The sequence below is a fragment of the Elephas maximus genome, chromosome 2 (genome assembly GCF_024166365.1).
Source record: "Elephas maximus indicus isolate mEleMax1 chromosome 2, mEleMax1 primary haplotype, whole genome shotgun sequence".
NCBI classification, from domain to species: Eukaryota; Metazoa; Chordata; class Mammalia; order Proboscidea; family Elephantidae; genus Elephas; species Elephas maximus.
The window spans coordinates 47944118-47962544 of NC_064820.1; the positions used below are offsets into that span (position 1 = coordinate 47944118).

The following is an 18427-nucleotide window of genomic DNA, read 5'->3' on the forward strand; positions in this document are numbered from 1 at the left end:
TCCTTTGGGCCATGTTCTCTGTTGATTCTGGGCCTCTTTGCATACCCTGTTTTCTCTTTCTGTAACACTCTTCCTTATGAGGCTAATTCCTGCTCATCTTTAATGTCTCCACTATATATTTCTTTCTCTGGCAGGTCTTCCCTGTGTACCCTTCCTAAGTCTCTGGGTGCTCCCCTGAATTCCTGTACTTCTCCTAACTTGGCACTAAGTAGTCTATTGAAATAACCCCTAAGCTCTGCCTTTGTCTCATTCACCATTGCTTATCTGAGACTCAGCATGTGCTTGGCCCATGCTCAGCAAATACTTGCTGAGAAAACTGATGGATTGAGTGATGTGACATCTAAGATGAGTCTTATGAAATACATAGGAAGTTTGTTAGTGAGAAGGTGACCCAAGAGGCCATTCTAGCCAAAGGGAAGAAAATGGGCAAAATCATGGAGGTATTATGAAAACAGCCTACTCAAGGGCTACAAATGGAGCAGTGTGGAGCAAGGGTGTGGCCAGATTCTGAAAGCTAAGGTTGGAATGATAGTGAGGGGCCAACTTATGAAGGGATGTGGATATCTTATTAAAGAATTTGGGTTTTATCTGGAAGCCAGTGAGGAGCCCTTCAATTATTTGTTAATAGTTGGGAGAGGTGGAGGAATTTGACTATCTCAGGGATGGGAATGGTGTATGTTTACTCCTGGATTCTATACACAGTAGGTGCTCCAAAAATATTTGTTGAATGAGTGAATGAGAATGCAATACCATTAAGGGCAATGGATATGTCCAGCCCTGCCACCAGCAGATAAGGAGCTAGAATTCCATCATCAGCTCTTAAAATTCCACTTAGGTTGCCATTTGAGAGAAGAAGAGGTTTTGGAAAATGTTATGACCCTGATTTCCAAAGTCTGTGCTGCTAAAACAAAGTTATGAAAGAGGCCTTCCTCACCCTCACTTGGGCTATGATTAACTGCTTTACCCACAGGCTATGATTAACTGCTTTACCCACAATATAACCTTTAATGGTAGTGAGAGGAAATAATTAACTTATTCATCTGTTAAAAAAAAAAAAAGCTTTAATATTATTTTTGGCAGTTGAAAAATGTACTATAACTTTTAAGTTTTATTTTCCCATTTTAACCCAGTTGTTTACACCTCAAATCACTAAATGAGCATCTTCCTAAATATTTAAAAAGTAAATTTCTCTCTTTTTTTTTAATAATAGATGCTTTCCAATATGTGATCTTGGAAGGTAATTAGGGTTTGATGAAGGTGTTAATAAACGTTTTTAAAAAGCAGTAAGTCAATTTGCCATAGATTCCATCTCCTTGCTTACTGAAGACATACTCATGATACCGCAGTTTTCTTCTCCCCAAATCTCCTCCCTGCCTGTCCTTAGTAACACCATCCAGAGGTCCTTTTTTTTCCCATTTGTTCCATTTTTGGAGTATACAATTGTTCAAAATGCAGGGAAAAGTAAATCAGTCTGAATAGTGCTCCAGACACATTTTCTGCAAAGGAAAAACGTCAGGCTTAAAAAATTTTTTAATTGTCATTTTGCAGTTAAGCAGCTGTTTCTTCTCATTTTGAGTCATGCCACATCAGCAAATGAAGGATTCCAAAAGCTTTACTCCATCCACATCATGAAGATTGATTCTACTTTGAGGAGGCAGCTCTTCCCCAGTCATATTTGGAGTACCTTCCAACGTGAGGGACTCATTTTCCAGCACTATACCAATGTTCCACTGCTATTCATAAGTTATTCACTGGCCAGTTTTTTTAGAATTACATCGCCAGGTCCTTCTTCCTAGTCTCCTAGTCTAGAAATTCTGTTGAAACCTGTCCACCATGGGTGAACCCTGCAGTTCTTTGAAATACCAGTGGCATAGCTTCCAGCATCACAGCAATATGCAAGCCACCACAGTACGACAAACTGACAGACAAGTGGTGGATTTTGCCCCTAGAATCCTTCAATATTGCAATTGAATTTTTTCTTCAGTTCTTTCAGCCTGAGAAATCTCGAGCATATTCCTCCATTTTGGTTTTCCAACTCCAGGTCTTTGCACATTCCATTATAACACTTTACTTTGTTTTCTCGAGCTGCCCTTTGAAATCTTCCACTCAGCTCTTTTACTTCGTCATTTCTTCTGTTCACTTAAGGTACTTTATATCCAAGAGCAAGTTTCAGAGGCTCTTCTCACATCCATTTTGGTCTTCTTTTTCATTTGTTTTTTTATTGATCTTCTGCTTTCTTCACATACGATGTCCTAGATGTTATCCCACAACTCGTCTGATCTTCAGTCATTAGTGTTCAATGCATCAAATCTATTCTTGAGATGGTCTCTAAATTCAGGTGAGATATACTCAAGGTCATACTCTGGCTCTCATGGACTACTTTAGCTTTAGCTTTAACTTGAACTTGCATATGAGCAGTTGATGCTGTTTGCAGTCAGCCCCTGGCTTGCTCTGGCTGATGACAGAGCTGCTCCATCATCTCTTTCCACAAATACAGTCAATTTGATTACTGTGCATTCTATCTGATGAGGTTCATGTGTATAGTCACTGTTTATGTTGTTTTAAAAAAGTATCGTCAATGAGTAAATCGTCGTTTCTATCACCAAGGCCTTATTTTCCAACTACTGATCCTTCTTTGTTTCCAACGTTCACATTCCAGTTACCGGTAATTGTCACTGCATCTTGACTGCATGTTTGATCAATTTCAGGCTGCTGAAGTTCATACAAATCTTCAGTTTCTTCATCTTTGGTGCATAAATTTGAATAATAGATGTATTAACTTCCTTATAAAAAAAACAACCCAGTGCCGTCGACCCTATAGGACAGAGAAGAACTGCCCCATAGAGTTTCCAAAGAGCATATGGATATCATATCCTTATAGGCATATGGATATCATCCTATCACTGACAGAATTGTATTTCAGGATAGATCTTGAAAATTTTTTTTTTTAACATGAACACAACACTTCCTCCTCAATTCGTCATTCCTGTCATAGCAGACCATATGATTGTCTGATTCAAAATGGCCAATGCCAGTCCATCTCAGCTCACTAACGACTAGGATATCAGTCTTCAAGCATTCCATTTCATTTTTGACTACTTCTAATTTTCCTTGATTCCATTCATACTTAGTACATTCCATGTTCCAATTGTTAATGAACGTTTGTTGCTGTTTCTTCTCATTTTGAGTCACGTCACGTCAGGAAAGGAAGGTCCCAAAAGCTTTACTCCACACACATTATTTAAGGGTGACTTTACTTTGAAGGGGCAGCTCTTCCCCAGTTGTATCTTGAGTGCCTTCCAACCTGAGGCACTCAACTTCTGGCACTATAACAGACTATGTTTGCTGTTATCCATAGGTTTCCACTGGCCATTTTTTTCAGAAGTAGATCACATGGTCCTTCTTCCCAGTCTGTCTTAGTCTGGAAACTCCACTGAAACCTGTCTATCATGGATGAACCTGCTGGTATTTGAAATACTGGTGGCATAGCCTCCAGCATCACAGCAACACACAAGCCACCACAGTACAGCACACTGACAGCCGAGTGGTGGTTAAACAAAAAAAACGTAGGAATATTAAATTGGTTAATTTGCCCTATTCGGTCTACCTAGAGATTAAATTAATACTATACCTGCCATCATAATGCATTTTCTAATAGGCAACACATAATTGGGTTTAATTCTAAAAATGCTTATAAATAAAATAGGTGGCAGTAGGTATTAGAGGAAAAAGATAAAGGCACTTTACCTTTTCGGTAATGATGCGGTTGACACATTGTTTTCCAGTCAGAGGTAACGTACATTTCTCCATGATTTTATGTGCATTTCCCTGTTTTAAGGAAGAAATATAAAAAATTGTAGTTAGGCATATTTCTTATTTAAAACTGGTACAACTAGAGGAAAAACAGAAGCTATCAGAGAAACTGTCCCCTAAGTACAGGCTATTTCAAGATCTTTGCACAATCATACTTTTATTTTTTTTCTAGAGGCAGCTTCTGTGCCTGAAATAATTTAGGGAAAAATGCCACATTAATAGCCAAAGGCATAAATAACTTAGGAGCGAAACACTCTGCCACAAATATGACCTCTCAAGCCTCAGCCCTTGTATCAGCTGATGGGAAACTTCACTTTCAATATCTTGCTTATTTTTTGCTTCTCTTTAATTGGTCACTTTGACAAAGATGAATTGCTATTTGCCAGGACCTACCCTAATATTTTCCTTGAGGCTGAAGGCTAACCTAGCACTTTCTAGATCTTCTCTTTAAAATAGCAAAAAGGTTTCCATTGCTTCCTTTTGGATGTAAAAGCACCACACACAATGTCACCATCATCTTCAGTCATCTCAATGTTCTACCTGGTTTATAACTCTCGCTGAACTGAGTCACGGATCGAGTATGTGGTCAGAGGCAAGGAATTTCATATAACTGGCTTTGATTAAGATTTTACTCCTTACGATTATCTGTCAACTCACAAATGCACCTACAATCAAGAGGTTTTAGTGTGCTTAACTGAGTGCTTGGCACAGAAAGTATTTGATAGTTTTTGAGTGAATAAGTGCATGCATACAGGCATGAATGAATGAGTAGGAAGAGAAGGGAAGTCTACTGGGAATCTTGGATAGATTTCAAAAAAAAAGATAAACTCTATAAATTCAATTCAGTCAAAACTAGTGCTAAATACACATAAAGTGGAGAGACACACAACACCTTTAATAACAAGTTACATGCTTCTGGGTCTCACTATATAAGAAAACTTACAGCTGTAGAAATAAAAACCCAATCTTCCTTTCTAATGATCTACTTTCCTTTCAGGATTTCAAAGAAAGTTTGCACGTGTCACAGACGCTAAATTAAACAGCTGAAATTAATGTTGAATATTTGAACTTCTACAGATGTCAGCTCTCCTTACACTTAATATAACTCAAATGAGGCACGTCACAATGAATTCTGGGCCTGACTGTAAACAATCTGTGGGCTTCTGAAGAACATTTTCTGCAGGGAGCTTTTACTTTGTTCTCATTATTTGAGCAAGATCTACATCTGGCGAGAAAGCAGCCACTTGGCTCCTAATGAACAATTAACTCCATTTTAGGGGGAATCATGAATTTCAACTGATAGAATTAATGGCACCCTATCAAGAGAGACCTTTCATAGACGATTATCAGTATAAACAGTATAGCACAGCGGTTAAGAGCACAGGCACAGAAGCCAAATGACCTGTGTGTGAAGCCTGGCTCTGTCACAAACGATCTGTGCACGCCCATGTGCCTCTCCTCCCTATTAGTCTGACCTCACACGGTTATTGTAAGGCTCACAGTAATACATATCAAGTGACTGGTACTAGACAGGACTCAGTAAATGTTACCTTGTATTATTTATACCACCACTCACCTGTCTACTGTGGTGGGCTTGTATGTTGCTGTCATGCTGGAAGCTATGCATCACTATTTCAAATACCAGCAGGATGACCCATGGTAGAGGTTTCAGCAGAGCTTCCAGACTAAGATGGACTAGAAGAAAGGCCTGGCCATCTACTTCTGAAAATTAGCCAATGAAAACCCTATGGATCACCACCAAATATTATTCAATGTAGTGCTGGAAGATGAGCCCCCTAGGTTGCAAGGCACTCAAAAGGTACAATGGGTGCAACAACAGACTCAAGCATACCAACTGTGAAGATGGTGCAGGACTGGACAATTCGTTCTGCTTTACGTGGGGTCATCATGAGTAAGAGATGACTCCATGGGAACTAACAGCAGTAACTGTTTATACAACCTCAGTTTAACATTTTCATAATCTATCAGAGAATTCTTTAGAAGGTTTTAAGTTCCTACACGAAGTCTGACATAGACTTACTCAGAAAATGGTCTAAACACAATTACTGAGACTCACAAAACTAATGAAAACACAAAGCATATTTGGGGGTAAATTATAGGGCTCGCTCAGGAAACTGGCACCAAGTGTATTCTTGCACTTAGAACAATGTAGCTAAATGACTCTGTTCACATTTAGCTCTAAGATATAACACGGATCAAAGAAAAAGAGAAAATGAGATACAGAAAGATCCAAGAATGTCACAATTTCAATATTCAACAATAGCTTAGCAACAAAGTCAAAATATGATAACTTTAGAGCTCTATTCTAACCATGCTCAGCTGAGCCTTACAGTGTGGTGTGGCAGCTGAATATACTAATGATTCACAATGGAGGAACAACTGCTGAGTTTTCAGCATTAGAAAAAAAATCTTAATAAAGAGACGCAGTGCACCGTGGTAGCAGAGAACATTGTATCAGGGGTCACAAGATCAGGTCATAGCGTAGTCATTTGGTCACTTAAATTTTTTCTGCTGTAGTTGTCTCTTCAATTGCCTTTTCCTTCTTACGTGATCATTTTAAGAATGAAATGAGATACTCTGAAAGTGCAATAAACTAGTAGGGGTTGAATCCATGTGCAAATATTTAGAGCTAATGGAGTCCTGTTCATCCTTGTCCTTTTGCCACCAGTATTTCAAATACCAGAAAGATCACCCATGATAAACAGCTTTCAGTGGAGCTTCTGGACTAAGACAGACTAGAAGAAAGGCCTGGGTGTCTACTTCTGAAAATTAGCCAAAGAAAACTCTACGTATCTTCATGATTTATTATCCAATGTAGTGCTGGAAGATGAGCCCCTAGGTTAGAAGGCACTCAAAGCATACAGTGGCCGCAACAATAGACTCAAGCATACCAACGATTGTGAAGATGGCACAGGACCAGACATTTCTGTTACACATGGGGTCGCCATGAGTAAGACTTGCCTCCATGGCAACTAACAATAACTGTTTATACAACCTCTTCTTCTGCCCCTTCCTTCCTTCCCTTTCACTTTCCTTTTCTTGCCTATCAATAGATGTCAGAAAAGGCAAATGAAAGGATGCAAAGTATAGTGTAAAAAAGTCCTTGACTAGTCCTGATGACTCCTGATTTCAAGGTCCTTATTTGTTAACTTCATTATAACCTCGGTGAACACCTAAGTCCCTTTCCTCCGGCTGTTTCTCTAGTTTTTCTCATTTTCTCCTTTGTCACTTACAGGCCTTATGAAAGACCTAGGGTAATTTATCTTTTTTTTTTTTTTAATGACTTAGGGCCCTAGTACCTTCTATTACTTGCTTCATAATGATCTCTCTTTAGGCTTAAATCTTTAGGTATCTGGGCAATACTGGGCTTAAGTTCTTCAGAGATAAACAACTCAGGTTAAATGAGACTAAATCCCTTTGTTACCACTATAATAAGCTTCATGTTATTATAATATGCAAAATCTCAAATAACAAGTTCTCTTTTCACAGCAGGATGATTTTTGCATTTGATGTCAACATTTCTTTCACCTGAGGCAACTAAGCATTCTTGTAAGATTTTGCTTTATGTAAAACCCCAGTTTTATGCTCATCTTTTCTGTTAAGTACTTCTAAAATATGGCAGCAATATACTTCTTTCAGGTACCTTCTTCTGGAAAGTCCTAATGATCCCATTGCCATGTAGTCAATACTGACTCATGGAGACCCCACATGTTACAGAGTAGAACTGAGCTCCATACTTTTTTTTTTTTTAACTATAATCTTTATTTATTTATTTTTTTTTACGGAAGCAGGGTGCTAGGGCTTTCTTTCATGGCCACTAGGTGGGTTCGAACCATCTACCTTTTGGTTAGTAGCTGAGAGCAAACCATTTGTGCCGCTCCCCCCCCAAAAAAAAACTGTTGCTGTCAAGTCAATTCTGACTCATAGTGACCCTATAGAACAGAGGAGAACTGCCCCATAGGGTTTCCAAGGAGCAGCTGGTAGATTTGAACTGCTGACTTTCTCGTTAGCAGCCATAGCTCTTAACCACTGTGCCACCAGGGCTCCCCAGGGACCTTAATGATTAACTACAGAGATAGCAAGTTCCAGGAGCTGGTGGTAGCTCCTTAAGGGACCAAGCCTTTAAGCCTGCATTCATGCTACCTGGAACTCTCACTACCACATACTACACACCTCACATTCAAATCGCAACATCCTTCTCATTTTCCCATTCTTCAGAACTCAGCTCCAGTTTCATCCTCCCTGGGAAAAGCACCTCCACATCCCCATCTGGTGCCACCAGCCCAGTGTCCCAGGGGCACTCTCGGTCCCATGCACCTCCTGTGCTTCCTTCCCTTACTACATATGTTGTAACTATTGACTTCCCTTCACCCAGCGCCAGACCATGTTTAGGGAATGCTGACATATCCTTCTTCCTGTCTGCAGCAATGAGTACCTTGCTAGGCAAACCACAGTGATCAACAAATGCTGCCTGAATATTCGGATTCTGACTTTCAGAACTCCAACAGCATCGGAGCTATAAAATATCAGTTACCTACATGTCTATGGACCACCAGATTCTGCTTTCTAGCTCTAAGATATGTATTTGTACATTCCCAGCATTGCTAAGGTCACCAGGAGAAGCCAGAAAAGTGCAGAAAGGAGCATAGCGGAGATAAAGGTAAGATCAAAAAGGGAAGCAAAGACACCTCAAGACTTCAATATTAAACATGCAAATTTAAAGCAAAGAAAGGGACAGAATGAATTACTGTTATTCTACCCCTTCAGCCTGCTCTCTCCTAAAGCTTCAAACATTGCCATAATCTTCTGAAAAGAGGATCTATGAGGTTGAACCTGGCCAGAGAATACTTAATACTTTTTTCTGGTGGCACAACTAAGCCAGTGGCAGCTCTTCCTTAGGACTTGCCCAAATATCATAGAAGAGGCCTGGTTGTCACCATTTCCCATCCCTTCTTTCTTCCCACTGATCTAAATGCTTAAGTAAAATATTTTCTACATGCACACATACACCACAGATATATAAATTATTAGGAAATGTTGTATTATAAACTATGTGACTGTCAAATCACTCTGATGATTGAAGTGCTACATAGAAAAGAAATAGAGGATTTGCTAAATAAAGGAAATCAAGGTACACAAAATACAAGGGCAGGGTGAGGTTCTTCACACTGAGTTTACCGTCACGGGATTTTTTGACCTTTACACAGCATCCACTAAGTAGGGGTTTCAGCAATCCACACAGGACTTCAGTGGAAAGACTGAGCTAGCTCCAGAGTAGAGAACATTTGCTATTACAAATGATTTCTATATACGGCTGTAATAACGGCTGTGGTTATAGGCACATTCTCAAGGGGAATACTAGCCAAATTAGACAACAGATACAGCAAGCCATTTTCCTGAAAATAAAGTCTTCAGACTTTCAGGTCTTAGAATAATATAATACAATATACAATATAATACAAAGACCATTACCATGGTCTACCTTTCACTTCCTCCCAAGGCTACATCTTATGATCTGTAGCTGAAGGGCACCAGAGCCTAGAAATAAGGAGGAAGTATTTTTTCTTTCCATTCAGGAATGTTGTGGTACCTGACAAAGCTTTTCTGAACATTAGTTTTTCCTTTTCAAGAATGTGGATACTCTTGCACAACAACTCAAAGTTACAGAACCTACAGTTATTAGTTTAATTAAATTCAATAACACATTGGACTACGTTCTGCTTTTTTTCCCCATTATAATACTTTTTGCTGGAGCTTGCATTATTAGGAGAGAAATAAAAAGGCAAAACTGTGTAAGGATTTTTATTTCTTAAAGTTGAATTTTTTCCCCCCAACACATCCTGGTAAATAAATATACAAACTATAAAAGACTGGTAAGCTCTTATGGATGGAAATAAATAAACAAGATGAAATATTTCTATCTTTGAATTATTCTGAATAAGGGAATACTTTACTTTCTTATTTCCAAATATTTTTCAATGTTACTGAAAATTACCTCAAGAATCGTTCCCAGAGAAGTACTAAAAAAAATTAAGAAAAACTTCTTATGTGTTGGCTTTTGCTTAAGACACTGAATCCAAAATAAATAGGATAAATAAACCTCATTTACTTTTTATAATTGCTCTCCACAAAAGGCTACGGGATAAATTCAAGATTTCTACATGAGACCTTTGGGCTCGAATTGGACTTAATCAAAAAATTATTCACAAAGATTTATTCTAAACTTCATAACAACATAATTATGACTTTTTTTATCCCTCCAGAATCCAGAACTCCTACTGTAATAAAAATAAAATCTAAACCTGTTTTAGAAATAGAGCTCTCATTTATGTTTTCCAAAATAAGTACTCAGGCTTTGCTTGTTTCCAGTAAATGACAACTGTAGCTGGATTTCTTTGCTTTTGTGCTCTGAAAGTTATACCCTTAGGAACAATTTCTAGTACACAATATTGAGAACAAAACACTTTCCTTTATGCTGTTAGTGCTGGTGGTACTTGCCAGACAGAAAAGTTTAGCAAAAGAAAAAGGAGACTCAGAGGCAGAATGCATAGATTCTGGGCTTGGATTTCCTCTTAATTTTCCACCTGACTTTTATCAGAATATTTAACTTCTCTGGGATTAGTTCCTTTTTAAAGTGAAATAGTAAGATCTATCTCACAGAGTGAGATATGGAGGTGTTAACACGGAGACAGTAAACACACAAAAACTTATGAAAAAGTTGTAAGTGTCCTGTATGTTTAAAGTATCATCGTTTGAAAAATTGACTTGACAAATATTTATTGAGTCCCAATGCACGTCAGAAGCCCTGGTGGTGCAGTAGTAAACAGTTTAGCTACTAACCAAAAGGTCGGTAGTTCGAATCCACCAGCTGCTCCCTTGGAAACCCTATGCGGCAGTTCTACTCTGTCCTATAGGGTCGCTATGAGTCGGAATCGACTTGACAGCAACGAGTTTGGTTTGGTTTGAATGTGTGTTGGGACTAGAGGCTATTATTCTTCTCAGTGCTCACAACAGAGCTTACACGGAGTTTACCTTCTAGTGAATAAGAATAGCTCTATTTTCTACAATAGAGTAGTCCGGAAAAGCTTCCCTGCTAAGGTAACATTTGAGCAGAGACCTGAGTGGAATGAGGCAGCGAGCTATGCAGATATCTGGGGAAGAGTATTCCAGGCAGAGAGACAGAAAGTGTAGAGGTCCCAAGGCAGGAAGATAGTTGAAATGTTCCAGAAACTTACAAGAAGAGAACAGGGCAGAGCTAAGAGGATGAGAAGGAGAATGGGAGTAAATCAGAAAAGTAGTGGGGATGGAATAGACAGACCTTGGAGGGTCTTAGAGAACTGAGGATTTGAATCTAAGTTAGCTGGAAATCCCTGGAAGGTTTCTGAGTCAAGAGAAAAGTGCCAAGAACTGATTACTTTTTTTTTTAATCACCATGGCCGTTTTGGAAACCCTGGTGGTGTAGTGGTTAAGTGCTATAGCTGCTAACCAAAGGTTCGGCAGTTTGAATCCACCAGGTGCTCCTTGGAAACTCTATGGGGCAGTTCTACTCTGTCCTATAGGGTCACTTTGAGTTGGAACCAACTTCATAGCACTGGTTCTTTTTTGTTGTTTTTTTTTTGGCGGGGGGCCGTTGTGTCAAGAACAGATGCTGTGTGTGTTTGAGTGTGCATGCACATGTTGGGAGGCAAACTATTTACTAAGCTTTTTCAGGATCCTTTAATGGCGTCTTTTCATATACCTAATATTAATATTTTTCAAAAGAGACTTTCAGGCAAAAAGGATTATTAGATAATTAGCGTCATTACTTAGTGATAAAAGGAGCAACTAGCCAGGATGATATAATAATCTTCATAACATAAAACAAAAAATGGACAGAAAAGTACTAAGAAAAAGTGACAAATGTTGGAAGATTTTCTCAGAAGCTGACTAAGCACAAACTGCAAAAGATAAGAAGAATTATAACAATCATTAAGCTGAATCCATTGGTCATATATGGAGTACTGTATTGAAGAACTAAAGAATACACATTCATTGCAAACATGCGGGGACATTTGCAGATCTGATCATATGGCTCCCCTGAACACAATCCTTCTTGGGATAAACCAGAAACTCCTTCACAAGGTATGCAAGGCCTTCAGCAAAGTGGCTCTTGCCTAGAGCACTATTCATAACTGTTTTCCATCTAGCCCTTCTCGCTTTGCTCTCTGTCAACAGAGGCCTAACTGTAAATCCCTAAACATGTTCTGCTCTTCCTCACCCCAGTGCTGATTTGCTGATTCTCTTGACCTGAAACACTTTGCTCCCTGGCAAAGTCTGCTTCACCCTTCAACTCTCCGTGGCAAATGCTACATCCCTCAGGACGCCCTCTGGGTGCTCTCCCACAAAGGACTGGGGTGCTCTATTCTCTACACTCTACTTTGTATACCTTTCTATTTTAAATATTTATTTGCATGTCTCCCTCACCATGAGAGTTGGAGCTAGCTGAAGGAAGGACCATGTCTTTTCATTTTTATCTCAGCCCCTAGTACAGTGTCTAGCACACAGTAGATCCTCAATAAATATCTGATGGCTGTATAAACAAATTAGCACACTCATGTGAGATCATCTTATCAAATTTCATGACAAAGAGTCAAGGAATATTAATTTGCACAGTCATAACATCTAGAAGATGGAAGGCACTAAATCCATAAAACAAGAGGCTAAGCTAATTTATCTATGATTTTGTCCAGGTTGTAGGCGAGTCAGATGAAAAGGCAGAGGAAACAGAATGTGAAAACATCTAGGAACAGGAAACAACTGGATGCATTTATGGAGACCCCAGCAGACCTAAAGCCCTAAAGTCAAGGATGAGGCAGGTGGGCTAAGGTAAACTAAGTAGTGTCAACTTTATTAAAGGACTTTAAATAGAAATGACTCAATCTAGTTTTAGTTTAAAACTGGCCACTCTGACAGTGGTTTGCTTGATTACTTAGAAGGAGGCCCAGGGCAGCAGCAAGGAGACCATGGGATGCTACAATAGTGATCCATGCAGATTAAGCCAAGGACCTAAACCATGTCAAGGAAATTAGAAATACACAGCAGAGAGCTGATTACAGATGGAGTACCTAGAGTGCTTGCTGTAGGGGTAAAGGACAGATAAATACTGAGGGTGCCTTCCCTGATGGGTGGCCAGAAGATCACTCGTCTAGTTGGGCCAGACAGGAGGAAGAACATATTTAGGGGAAATGATGATGCTCTCACCTGTGTATGTGTTGCAGTTGGGGTGGCTGAGGGACAACCAGGTAAAGTTGTCTAGTAGTAGTTGTCTAGTTAGGAATAGAATTCCAGGGCTCATCAGAGAAATAAGGATTAGGGAGACACTGGTAAGAAAATAGTTGGTGCCAAGAATTTAGATGGTACCCAAGAAAGGTACAGAGAATAAGAAGAGCAGAGGGCCAAGGATGGAATTATAAGGAATCCTAGAAGGAACTCACAAAGAAAAGGACAGGATATCCATGGGTCTGTGTTGGTGGGGAAGCTCTGGAACCCCTAACACATGGTTTACAACTTTAAGTCCAAAGCTACTACTGCAGTTGAGGCCTTTCTCAGATGGCAAAAGAGGGATAAAATCAGCTTTATTTTTAAGGACATGCCTCAGAAATTGCACACATCACAGATGCTCAAATCCTACTTACCTATTTGGTCATGTGGATGCATCCACATGCAAGGGAGGATGGGAAATGTAGTCTGTCACTGGGCAATGGCATTCCCCAACTAGAACTTGGGGGATTCTAATACAAAAGGGAAGAAGGGGAGATAGGTACTAGCAGGCACAATTAGATAGTCAAAGTGTTTTCTTTCAAGCACTTCGCTGATACCTGTCTCATAGAAGCAAGGAGAGTTTTGTCCTGGAAAAATGAAAAAAAAAAAAAAAGTAAGAAACGGGATAATTCTGAAACCTGAAGCTTTCAGAAAAGGGCAGGCGTGGGTGGAATGCTAGTGCAGAGGTAACTTTGGTAGGAGGTGGCAGTGTGGTGCAATAAACAGGTATAAGAGCTAGACCAAATGGAACCAAACTCTTGGCTCTGCCACTTCCCTGGGCAAATTTCTTACCTGCCTATGTCCCAATCACTGAGAAGCTGAACAGATGAAGTATGTGCAACACCAAGCACGGTGCTTTGCACCTGGTAGGGACTCATATTGTTACTCCCTTCCTTCTTTTTCTTCCCATTTTTAGAGATGAAAAAGAGGCTTAAGAGGGAAGGTGGCTGAACACTAAAAACACCTTGCCAATTTTGCCTGGAACCCTAATTCCTAAGTGTAAATGAAAATTGTATCATAATGCCAGTTTGCCACCTGTGCCCAGGTACCATTTCCAGAGGCAGTTTTAAGGGAGGAGAAACACTATGACAATTACCCTAGAGCAGCACTAGCAGGACAGCCAGGTTTCAAATTCCAGAAGCTGCTGGCGCCTGAACAGAAGGAAATGGCTGGTTGCAAAGACTTGGAAGGAAACGGATTCTTTCGTCTGATTAAGGCAATAACAAAAACAGCATGCTTTTAAAAGGCAAGTAATGTTCTATTTATAAACAACCTGCAGCTGTAACTGGTAACCCTACAGAGCAAGAAAGGGAGTAAAAGGAAAGAAGCTGCACCTGAACACCAGCTGGCAGCTCCTCCCACTTACAGAAAAAAATTAGTAGCACAAGAATACAAGATCATATCTCTTGCCTCAGGTTTTAATCTTTCACTGCAAACTTTTCACTCCTAGTTTTACAGAACTCTAGGGATTAGTCCCCCAGGCTGTTGACTTAATCAGAAAGCATCACAGTTAGCTGGTATGTCTAAGTGAACAGATCATTAATACCGGAGGCTACCAGCAGTCGATAACCTCTCCTCTCTGTCTCCTTTCCAGCCCCTACCAACCTTTAGCCAGAGAAAACCAGGCTTCCAACCAGTTCTTTTCAGTTCAACCCCCTGCTGAGAATTTGCATTTCCACCCCCAGATATAACCCAGTGCCGTGGAGTCGATTCTGACTCATAGCGACCCTATAGGATAGAGTAGAACTGCCCCATATAGTTTCCAGGAGCACCTGGCGGATTTGAACTGCCGACCCCCAGATATACTGAACCAGAATTTACATTTTAGCAGGTGATTCTTGTACAGTCCCAGGTGATTATTACATATACCTAGGAATTTTCATGTACACATAAGAATTACCTGGGGTTTTTTTTTAAATGTAGAATCTGATTCAGTATATGCAAGATCTTTGTGTTCCTTTGAGGTGGGTGGTTAACAATCTCAGTGAACAATAAATAACAACCACACATACCAGGGCGAAGGGTAAAATATGAAGGTGGCAAAGAGAGAAACTTCTTTTCCGTTTTTGAGGTTACCTAACTGTTAAAAAAAACTGTTAAGTGGGAACAAATCATTATTATTTTAATCATAAGTACATTTTTTGTTGGTTTGTTCACATGAAAGTATCTGGGAGAAAAATACTTAACTCCAGTTCTCGCCTAAGACAACGCCAATGTCCCCACCAACAGAAGAAGAAGTATAAATATTACCTTGCTTATTTTTTTTTTTTTTTCTGTGAAAAGCTTTCATAAGAAATTTCTAGTCAGAAGTTTGAAGCACCATTTATTTTCCTCTATTAGGAATTCCAGCTGAGGGGAGAGAAAAGACTTTGGAAACAAACCAAGAAGAAGATAATTTGTTAAATATACAGGGCTAATGTTTTGAAAACGAATGCACGAAAATAATCCAAAATGAATTGGACTTCAGTGCCTATGCGTCAACATTAAAATAACAACAAAAGGAAAAGTCAGAAAGAATTTTCTCCAAACAGACATTATGTTCCGGAGAAGATCTGGGTTTGATTTGCATGCCTGGCATCCTTTCGTCCCTGAAATGAAGTATTCTGGATGCTTTTGCAAGTCATCTCTCAGAAGTCACCGGTGTTGATCTCACTTCTATTGTTCCAAATTTATGCACCACTGCTCACTTCACACTGTTTACCAAACAATTTATGATAACTCCAGATTTATTACAGTTTTCACAACAAAGCCATTTCAAGGCACTCATAGCTCTGTAACAGAACTCCCCTTGGGAAGCAAGTCAGATGCAAATCCTCTAGCTCTATGGCTCTCCCACAATTTTGCATCTCTAAATAAAAACAGGAGAATGAACTACCTACCATTTCTGTTCAAATTAGCAAGTCTCAAAGTTAGAGTAGGTAGATTTTGCTTTAAAATTGAGAATGATAAAGAATGAAGGGAAATGAACAAGCCCAGCCCAGCCAGTCCATTGCTGTTGAGTCAATTCCGACTCATAGTGACCCTAATGGAAACCCTGGTGGCATAGTGGTTAAGAGCTACAGCTGCCAACCAAAAGGTTGGCAGTTCGAATCCACCAGGCACCCCTTGGAAACTCTGTGGGGCAGTTTTACTCTGCCCCTTAGGGTTGCTATGAGTCACACTATGAGGAAACAAAGGGTATACAAATTGAAGAAGGTACCACCTAGTATCAACTTTACCCGTCACAGAAGTCTATGGATTCAGATCAATTCAGCTGAGGTTCAAAGACACTGATTTGGGAACAAGGAAGAAAGTTAAACCAACAGTTAGAAAACCGGGCTTTGGAATCGGAGACATCCACATCTAATCTCAGTTCCACTAGTTATACGACCAGTAGTTACTTAATCTCTCTGAAGCTCTGTTTCTGGAACCATAAAAAATAACCTACCTCATGGCTATGGGATTATTATCAGGATTAAAATACACACATAAGCACACAAAGTTCTTAATGCATTCTTAGCACAAAGTAAAAACTCAATAAATGGTAGCGCTGTGGAGAAAGGCCTGGTGACCTACTTCTGCAACATTATAGCCATTTAAAACCCTATGGAGTGCAGTTCCACTCTGAAACATGTGGGGTCACCATGAGTCAGGATCAACTCAACCTCAACAGGTTTTTGGTTTTATTACTATTGCAGGATACTGTTCTTATTATCATCATCATAATTATCTAAGTAAGCTCCATAAAGTCAGTGTTTTCTTTTTTTTTTCCCCAGTTTTGGCTGTTATCAAGTTCTGGTAATGCCTAACATTTAACTGGCATTTAATAAATACTTGATGATGTATGGAAGGTATAGTCTTTTTCAGAATAAAGACACTTGCTATCATAACTCTACTATTTTTTAACACCTTCCTCAAAATGTAACCTCACAGGTTCAGTAAAATGCTACAGTGTCCATTTGAAATAACAGTTGTTAAAAGCCCCCGTTTTGCACACAGATAACAACCACAATAACATTCTTAAAACCTGAGTTAAACCTCTGAACCAAAACATCTCCTCACTGCCTTTGGAGACATTAACTTTAACTTGCATGGGAGACAAATAGAAGAACATCCTCATGGTTTGCTTCGCTCAACTTTAAAAACCAATAAGAATAAATGGACTTTATTTGTAACCTTTCTCTCGAAAATATGTTATCTGCTTGAATGAACCAGAGAAAACAATAAAGGCCATGGTCAGATGACCTGGTGTACTAGGTTGTGGTGTGTTGGGAATTTCAAAAAAAAAAGCCGCATTCTGGAAGCAGAACATGGGTTACCTTTGCAGAATGCTCCATGGTAACCACGACTTTGGTTTTGGCACTGGACACTAAATCCATTGCACCTCCCATTCCTTTCACCAGCTTTCCCTGCAAAACAGAAACAGGAAATAAGAAGTAGCTCCTTATCTTTGACTTCTTTAGTGTGGGGGGGATAAAATTAAGTTACAAGAATGAATGCTGCAATGAGTAATGAGAAAAACTCACTGATCTCCTTAGTACTTGAAGCTTTGTTAGCAGATCTGCTAAAACCCCTCCTCCTCTGGTAGAAGATTTTGAATCTCAATATTCTGTTATTCTATTATTCTATAGTTAAAGTATAAAGCTCAGATAAATATTACATAGGTCACTTGTATTAAGTATTACTAACTTATTTGGTTGATGATATATCAGTGATACAACAATCAGCAAATAAGATAAATCTTAAGAACCTTTCCAGAATTGTGGAATATTAGATCAAAATCCACATACCCTTGATACCCATTTTTCTCTTCTAAACACATAACCAGCATCACTGGGTTTTCAATTACAGACACTTTCTAAAGCACTGTCTTGGATTTCCTGCAGATTGCAATGCCATTAGGTAGTAGGCTGAGCACTAATGGCATTTCTCTAGTAATGATTAATATAAAAACTGTGTCTGTCTTTCCAGCACTTGGCATTTATTTTGCTCTTGGAAAAATAAAGCAAAACACATATTCCTGCTAAGCAAAAACAGAGTTCAGAAAACTTTCACCATGACCTTTCTATTTTTAGTCATCTGTCCATACCCTCATTCACTAAAATTCTACCAACCACTTTCTATGTGGCACACACTCTGAATAATTCCCACTGTCTACTCGGTCTCCTGGTTACAGAGTTTTAGAGAAAGCAAGTGCTTCCAGAAATGATAGCATAAATTCACACTCACGTATACTGAAGAAAAATGTCTTCTGAAACTTGCTTAAACTTTTATTTATTTTTTAGCCCAAGTCCTCTTTCTGATTTGACAGTAA

The 18427-nt window shown here is 39.3% G+C and overlaps 1 protein-coding gene across 5 annotated transcripts in view; it reads right to left on the minus strand.

Annotated features, from left to right (window-relative positions):
- The window catches only part of OXCT1 (3-oxoacid CoA-transferase 1), a 184423-nt gene that overhangs the window by 26586 nt on the left and 139410 nt on the right, over positions 1-18427 (minus strand). For all 5 annotated transcript variants that reach the window (XM_049862962.1, XM_049862951.1, XM_049862982.1 and 2 more), the window contains 2 exons: positions 17433-17522; positions 3748-3828 (listed from right to left, as the gene is read on the minus strand). In XM_049862962.1, coding sequence (XP_049718919.1) covers positions 3748-3828; positions 17433-17522 — 171 coding nt within the window. The remainder of the gene's footprint in view (positions 1-3747; positions 3829-17432; positions 17523-18427) is intronic.